This window comes from Rutidosis leptorrhynchoides, chromosome 4, assembly GCF_046630445.1.
Source record: "Rutidosis leptorrhynchoides isolate AG116_Rl617_1_P2 chromosome 4, CSIRO_AGI_Rlap_v1, whole genome shotgun sequence".
Taxonomy (NCBI): domain Eukaryota; kingdom Viridiplantae; phylum Streptophyta; class Magnoliopsida; order Asterales; family Asteraceae; genus Rutidosis; species Rutidosis leptorrhynchoides.
Window position 1 is genome coordinate 359,172,341 of NC_092336.1, and position 8,771 is coordinate 359,181,111.

At 41.2% G+C, this 8,771-nt stretch overlaps 1 protein-coding gene across 1 annotated transcript; it reads left to right on the plus strand.

The window, feature by feature from the left end:
• Positions 1-1,453: 1,453 nt before the first annotated feature.
• LOC139841792 (uncharacterized) lies at positions 1,454-3,023 on the plus strand. Its single transcript, XM_071831991.1, has 5 exons — positions 1,454-1,564; positions 1,664-1,908; positions 2,002-2,249; positions 2,331-2,451; positions 2,726-3,023. Exons 1-5 carry the CDS (start codon positions 1,454-1,456, stop codon positions 3,021-3,023), a joined length of 1,023 nt encoding a protein of 340 aa, XP_071688092.1.
• Positions 3,024-8,771: the final 5,748 nt, after the last annotated feature.

Sequence of the window (8,771 nt, forward strand, 5' to 3'; positions counted from 1 at the left end):
TGATTTCAAGGATATTAACAAAGCATGTCCCAAAGACAATTATCCTCTCCCAGAGATAGATTAGAAGGTTGAATCATTATCTGGGTTCAGATTTAAATGTTTCTTGGATGCGTACAAGGGATACCATCAGATTCAGATGGCGAAGGCTGATGAGGACAAGACTGCATTCCATACAGATCAAGGTATCTATTGTTACACAAAGATGCCCTTTGGATTGAAAAACGCGGGCGCGACCTCTCAGCGGGTGGTCGATGCTGCGTTTAGATATCAAATCTGTAGGAACCTTGAAGCTTATGTCGACGATTTGGTTATCAAAAGCAATACGAAAGTGCAACTACTGGATGACATCCTCGAAACGTTTAACTCCCTGCGCAAAATCAACATGAAACTTAACCCTGCAAAGTGTAGTTTTGGGGAAGAAGAGGGAAAATTATTGGGGTACATAGTAACCCCAAGAGGAATCCGAGCAAATCCCAAGAAAATTGAAGTGGTGGAACAGATGCAGTCACCGAAATCCAGGAAAGAAGTTCAAAGTCTGACAGGAAAACTAGAGGCGCTAACATGCTTCCTGTCAAAAGCAGCAGAGAGGTCTTTGCCATTCTTCCAGACTTTAAAAAACTCATTGAAATTACAGACTTGAAGTGGACAGAGGAGGCCGAGAAAGCTTTTCTAGAGATGAAGGCGCTTTTGAAAGAACTACCTACTTTAATCGTGCATGTGGCAGGAGAAACATTTATGCTGTATCTCGTGACTTCGAAGGAAGCTATAAGCTCTGTTCTTGTCGCAGATAGGGGCAGGAATTTATCATGCTTTGTTTATTTTTTATATGCATAGAAAGTTATATGTTTATGTGTATGTGCAACCTGTTCTCTAAAACGCAGGTACAGATGCCTGTATACTTTGTTAGTAAGGCGCTTAGTGGTAGTGAGGTCAATTACACCCCAATGGAGAAGCTGGTATACGTGCTTGTGCACACTGCTTGTAGGTTGTGTCGATACTTTCAAGCACATCCTATAGTGGTATTGACTGACCAACCCATAAGATAGGTACAACTCGTGGAACGCGCTACCTATGTATAACGTAATCTTATAAGTCACTTTTAGCGTGCATGGATTAGATGCAACATACTGACAACAATTGTATCATCACAGGTGCTATACAAACCTGAGGTTTCGGGGCGATTGGCTAAGTGGGCCATAGAATTGGGAGGCACGAAATAAACTTCTCTCCACGGACTGCGGTCAAAGAAAAGATATTGGCAGATTACTTGGCCGAAAATACGGTCGAGATAGAAGCGTCAAAGGAGATTATTGCAACCGAACCTTTAGAAAGTCAACCTTGGGAGTTGTATACTGATGGAGCTTGTGGCCCGGAGGGTTCAGGCGCAGGGTTAGTTCTGATAAGTCCAGAGGGGGAAGAGTACACGTATGCACTTTGATTTGCGTTCACAGCCATGAACAATGAATCAGAATATGAAGCACTATTATCAAGAATGTGTATAGTGCAGCAGTTGGGTATTAAGTGTTTGGATGCATATGTTGACTCACAACTCATGGCAAATCAAGTTAATGGGCTATTTGAGGCGCATGATGCCTCTATGCAAAGCTACCTGGAACTTGTGCAGAAGATGATATAAGAGTTCGACATATTTAGACAAACGCAGGTACCTAGGGGTCAGAATAAGAAAGCATATGCGCTCAGCAAGTTGGTTGCTTTAGCCTTTGATAATTTGCACAAAAACGTATGGGTGGAGGAATTGACGCAGAAGTCTATAGATGAGAAGTCTACCGTCGCACCTATTGAGGAGGAAAGCCTAAACAGGATGACACCTATACTCAAGTTTTTAATAGAAGGAATGCTCCCTACAGATGAAAAGGAAGAGAGAAAGGTACACATGAAAGCGCCCATGTACACTTTGGTGGATGGAGCTCTTTACAGAAAGTCATTCCTTGGGCCATGCCTGCTATGTATTGGTCTAAATCAAGCGAAATAAGTGCTCAGAGAGATTCATGAAGGGTATTGCGCTCTACACTCCGACTATCGGACTATAGCCGCCAAGGTTATGCGCATTTGGTATTACTGGCCCACCATTCACAAAGATTCAGCTGAGGTTGTGAGAACGTGTCAATCATGCCAACAACACGCGCCCATCAGCAGATCACCACGACATCCTATGATACCAATCACGGTAGCTTGGCCATTCTGCAAGTGGTCCATCGACATTGTCGGCCCTATTACCGAGTGCTCAGGTATGCGTGGAATAATTTATATGAATAATACTTCGCTAATTACGTGCTTTCATAGTATTAATGCAATCATTGTTTACTCAGGGGGAATCAAATTCTTGGTGGTAGCAATTGATTACTTCACTAAATGGGTGGAGTCGAAAGCATTGGTGACAATTACTACCAGGCGCATTCGCAACTTCTTTTGGGAAGATATTGTGTGCAGGTTTGGTATTCCCAATGAAATTGTCAGCGATAACGGAACCCAATTCGAAGGAGAACCATTCCGGTCCTGGTGCCAAGACCTGAATATTAAGCAATCTTTCACGTCGGTAGCGCACCTCCAGGCGAAGGGGCAATGTGAAGTAACCAACCGGGATATTGTAAGGGGATAAAGGCACGCTTGAGCTTATATGGAAACGAATGGGTCGATGAACTTCCAAGTGTATTGTGGGCACATCGAACTACATATAAGAATAGCACAGGTGAACTCCTTTCAGCTTAGTTTATGGGACTGAAGCTATTATCCCTGCAGAAATACTGGTACCCACGAAGAGAGTTCAAAGTTTTGATGAGTCAAGCAATGGTGAAGGCTTGCGCGCTAACCTAGACATGCTAGAGGAGCACAGAGAAATTGCAGCTATACAAGAAGCCATGAACAAGCATAAAATCTCCAAGTATTATGATATGCGCGTCAAGCCATTGTCATTCAAAGTGGGAGAGTATGTGTGGCGCAATAATGAAGCAAGCCGAGCAGAGGATACTGGAAAGTTTGGGCCCAATTGGGAATGTCCCTAGGAAATAATTGGCACAAGTGCTACAGGATCTTATATCGTAGCTGAAGTAACTGGAAGACGAGTACCTCGTACTTGGCATGCAACCAATTTGAAAAGATGCTATATATAATTGCCAGGCTGCAGCGCATGGGATTGATCACCCCACACTATGAGAACTTACATTTTTTAGTTTACTTAAAATGTTGCTTTATTTCCAAAGACAATTGGTATTTCTTTTTGGTTGTAATGGTTTGTCATTTGGTTATGACTTTTGGATTTTATTTATTTTGTCATGAATAAATTTAGTTTCTGTATGGAAAGGTTTGGTTATGTTTCAACGCACATTTTGATAGCAGTTACGTGCATCCTGCCTTTTAAGGGATGATCTCTAGCTCCCGCATGGTGTAGCGACCCGACAAAATCGTCATTGATGGCGCCGTCTACTTAGGTCCCGTTACGTGGTCATAAGTCTTTAAAACTACGTTTGACCAAAAGATATGTCGCATTCATTTCAAATGTAAAGATTGTTCAAAGTTTATAAGAATTGTTCCACCACAAGTTACGTTACAAAGTTATAAGTACAAATGAAACTTATGCGACATAATTTAAAAGTAGCCAAAAGACGCTCCATGTATGCATATATACTCGACATCCAATGCAAGTATCAAAATAATGAGCGGAAGCATGTATCACAAAATGTTCAAGGACCTGAGAAAAACATAGAAATCTGTCAACGAAAACGTTGGTGAAATCATAGGTTTAAGTAAGTAAGTGAGTAAAAGTAAGTCGAACCACAAGATTTACATCAAAGATAAAATAGTAATACATTCTAAAAGTTAATATTCACGAGCACCCAATTATCAAGGCTTAACATTCCGTCCGTTGATACCCCATTCATAGTGCTAGAACAACACTGTTTCTCGAAAATATATTTCATCTGTGGACGGTAGCGAACCGTCCGAGATGAGGGTTTGTCAAACCCATATGGCCATACAACATAAGTTCACGCCTACACTTACACCCTGCAAGTGTAATTAATGATAATTGAATTGAGGATTTCGTTCTAAACTCGTATGTAGAATGTTTGTTTTCCTGTACTTGTGTTCACTTAGTAAAAGAAATGTTTATGTTTTCTCATCCCAAATATAAGTTCAAAAAGAGTAAAAGTGGTACTATGATCTCACCTTGAGTGCACGAGTAGTAAAGTACTTCAACAAGTAAACGTGTGCAAACAACAATGCTAGTCTTGACCTAAACAATAGGTTGTATCAATAACGATACACACGACAGGTCAAAGATGTTCAATTAGTCCTATGGCTCGTTAAGACTCATCATAATAGCATGTGAATCAAATTGTCATGTTTCATGCAAGGTACAAGTATAAAAGCATGTTAGAACGATTGCACAAACATTTGGTTAAGTTTGATTAAAAGTCAACTTAGGTCGGGTCAAAGTCAACAAAAAGTCAACACGTTCGGGTCGGGTCCCGAACTATTTTTCTGAGGTTTTTAATCATATATGAGCTTGTTAGAACAAGTTTCATGTGAATCGGAGGTCCATAGCATAGCAAACATTTTTCGTAAAATGACCAACGAAGACAGAAGCCTGTCAGTGCATCTGGACGGCGTCCAGATTTTCTGGACGGCGTCCAGCTTTGAAGGCTGGGACGGCGTCCAAATATCTGGACGGCGTCCAGCTTTGAAATATGGGATGGCGTCCAAGTATCTGGGCGGCGTCCAGGTTGGTATTCAAGTCTGATGCAGAAACTCCTAAGTGCACGAACCAAAAACCAAACTAACACATTTTATGATCCGCACACAACCAAAACAAGTATCTTATACCGTTGGGAAGGTAATTTGACGAGGAAAACAACTAAACACATTTCATCAATCAATCTACCTATTACAATAACCAAAACCGCATCTAATGCTTAACATTAACCGCATACAAGTTCATAAATGCCATTCAATGATTCGGGCAACCAATTTACATGAATGATATGCCGTTTCGAAGGTAATCAAGCATACAATCCAACTAAACACTTACCAATAACATTTCATAGCATTTGATGCATCAAAAGTTCATATTAAGCCTATCAAACCCTAACCAAAATCTCAAAACCAATAATCATGTTAATGTAAGGATTTCATGTCAATCAACACACCAAAATGAAGCTAATGAAGTAATTAACACTTTGAACATACAAACATTAACATCTAAACACATTTCATCATCCAAAATCAAAGATTTACAAACACTTTTTCAAGTTCATGCTAGTTATGTCAAATCACAAGATCGAGCATACAAATTACATATACGACATCACAATGAGCCATAGACACTAATTAACACACTTTTAAGTCAAGAATACTAAGATTATGAAATTTAGAGTTTTTAGAAAGTTACCCAATCGAGATGAAATTAGTATCAAAACGTAGAGAATGAAGAGAGGATTCCAAATATGTAATTTGTTTTGATGTTAGCCTCCAAAATCGGATTTAGATGATGATTGAATGAATTTGGTAAATGGGTGTGTGTTCTTACTAGAGAGAAAGAGAGAGATGGAGATGATTGAATGGTGGTGATTTGGGGTGGACTAGTTGACCTAGTCAACTAGTTTGCCCCGTGTCAATTTTAGTCCCTCAAGTTTGAATCGGGTGCGTGAATTACCTAATCGAGATAATTTAAAATGCGTATTAACGAAAGATGTTATAAATATATAACGGACTTTAAAATAGTTAAACGGAAAGTAACCGGAAAAAGGCGGGATGTTACATTACCTACTCCTTAAAAGAAATTTCGTCCCGAAATTTAAGTAGGCGTAGTAGTCGTTGTTCCTTCCTCGAAATCTTGCGTTTCCGAATTTACGAATAGATGAGGATAGTTCCTTTGCATTTGATCTTGTCTTTCCCAAGTAAACTCGGGTCTCCTTTTGGCATTCCAACGGACCTTGACAATTGGAATTCAGCTTTGTTTTAACGTTTTGACGGAGGTGTTCACAATTTCAACCGGTTCCTCCACAAAATGAAGTTTGTCATCGATAGTAAGCTCCTCGAGAGGGATGACGAGTTCGGGTTCAGCTAAACACTTTTTCAAGTTAGATATATGGAAAGTAGGATGAACGGAACTCAGTTGAGGTGGAAGATCTAAACGATAAGCAACGGTTCCAACACGCTCCAAGATTTCGAAAGGACCAATATACCGCGGATTTAGCTTCCCGCGTTTCCCAAAGCGGATTACACCTTTCCAAGGTGCGACTTTTAACATTACTCGGTCACCGACTTGAAATTCAAGATCGTTGCGTCGTTTGTCGGTATAGCTCTTTTGACGACTTCGGGCCGTCCTAAGCCTATCTCGGATTTGAACGATTTTCTCGGTGGTTTCGTGAATGAGTTCGGGTCCGGTGATTTGCACGTCACCTACCTCGGTCCAACAAAGAGGTGAACGACATTTTCGGCCATATAGTGCTTCAAAAGGTGCGACTTTAATACTCGCGTGATAACTATTATTGTAAGAGAACTCAGCGAGAGGTAAGTGCTTATCCCAAGCTTTTCTGAAATCAACCACGCAAGCTCGTAGCATGTCTTCTAAGGTTTGAATTGTGCGTTCGCTTTGTCCGTCAGTTTGTGGATGATATGCGGTGCTCATGTCTAAACGCGTTCCCAATGCTTCTTGCAAAGTACGCCAAAATCTAGAAACAAAACGGCCATCTCGGTCGGAGATAATCGATAAGGGTACACCGTGTCGGGCTACAATTTCTTTGATGTAGAGTTGTGCGAGTTTCTCCATGTTGTCGGTTTCCTTCATGGCTAGGAAGTGCGCGGATTTGGTGAGTCGGTCAACAATGACCCAAATAGTATCATAACCGCCAACCGTCCTTGGTAGTTTGGTGATAAAATCCATCGTTATCCTTTCCCATTTCCATTGCGGGATTTTGGGTTGTTGAAGTAGTCCGGACGGTCTTTGATGTTCGGCTTTGACTTTGGAGCAAGTTAGGCACTTTCCAACATAAGTAGCGACGTCCCTTTTAATGTTCGGCCACCAATATTGTTCTTTGAGGTCGTGGTACATCTTATTGGCACCGGGGTGAATCGAATACCTTGACTTATGGGCTTCGTCTAAAATAAGGCTTCGCAAGTTCCCATAACTAGGTACCCAAATTCTTCCGACGAAATATCGGAGTCCGGTTTCTTTAACTTCGAATCGAGAGGTGAAGACGTTCAAGTGTTCGAGAGAGATGTTTTCATCCTTGAGAGCTTCGTCTTGGGCTACACGAATTTGACTATTGAGGTTGGTGTGAATGGTGATGTTTAAAGCTCGGACACGAAGAGGCACCGCTCTTTCTTTTCGACTTAAGGCATCGGATACTACGTTTGCCTTCCAGGGATGGTAACGAAGCTCGCAATCGTAATCGTTCAAAGTTTTAATCCACCGTCGTTGTCTCATGTTTAGTTGCTTTTGATCGAAGATGTGTTGAAGGATTTTGTGATCGGTGAAGATAGTACTCTTGGTTCCATAAAGATAGTGTCTCTACATTTTAAGTGCAAAGATAACGGCTCCGAGTTCAAGATCATGAGTCGTGTAATTCCGTTCATGAATTTTTAGTTGTCGAGAGGCATAAGCAATGACTTTCTTCCGTTGCATCAATACACACCCAAAACCATGTTTCGAGGCATCGCAATATACAACAAAATCATCATTGCCTTCGGGAAGTGACAAGATAGGAGCGGTGGTTAGCTTTGTCTTCAAGATTTGGAACTCGGATTCTTGCTCGGTCGCCCAAATGAATTTCTTTCCCTTGTGAGTTAATGCGGTTAGAGGACGTGCAACCAAAGAAAAGTTTTCGATGAATCTACGATAGTACCCGGCGAGACCCAAGAATTGACGAATGTGAGTAGGAGTAGTAGGAGTCTCCCATTTACTAATGGCTTCGATTTTCGTGGGATCGACTTTATTACCTTGATCACTTACAACATGACCAAGAAATTGAACTTCCTTCAACCAAAATTCACACTTGGAGAATTTGGCATAAAGTCGTTCTTGTCTCAAGAGTTCAAGCACAAGTCGGAGATGTTGTTCGTGCTCTTCTTCATTTTTAGAATAGATCAATATGTCATCGATGAACACAATAACGAATTTATCGAGATACGGTTTGCACACACGGTTCATAAGATCCATGAACACCGCCGGTGCATTAGTGAGACCAAATGGTATTACAAGAAATTCATAACTACCATAACGAGTTCGGAAAGCGGTTTTGGAGACATCTTCCCCCTTAACCCTTAATTGATGATAACCCGAGCGGAGATCGATTTTCGAATATACACAAGACCCTTGTAATTGATCAAAGAGGTCATCGATGTGAGGAAGAGGATATCGGTTCCTAACCGTCAATTTGTTTAGTTCACGATAATCAATGCACATTCGTAGGGATCCGTCTTTCTTTTTAACAAACAAAATCGGAGCGCCCCATGGTGAATGGCTAGGTTGGATAAAACCACGGTCAAGTAGTTCTTAGATTTAACTTTGCAATTCTTGCATTTCGGATGGAGCAAGTCTATACGGTGCACGTGCTACGGGTGCGGCTCCCGGAATAAGATCGATTTGGAATTCTACCGATCGATGAGGTGGAAGACCCGGCAATTCGTCGGGAAATACATCAGAATAGTCACTAACAATTGGCACATCATCGATGTGCTTCTCATCGGACTCGACTTTCTTAACGTGAGCAAGGATTGCAAAACAACCCTTACGGAGTAGTTTTCTAACT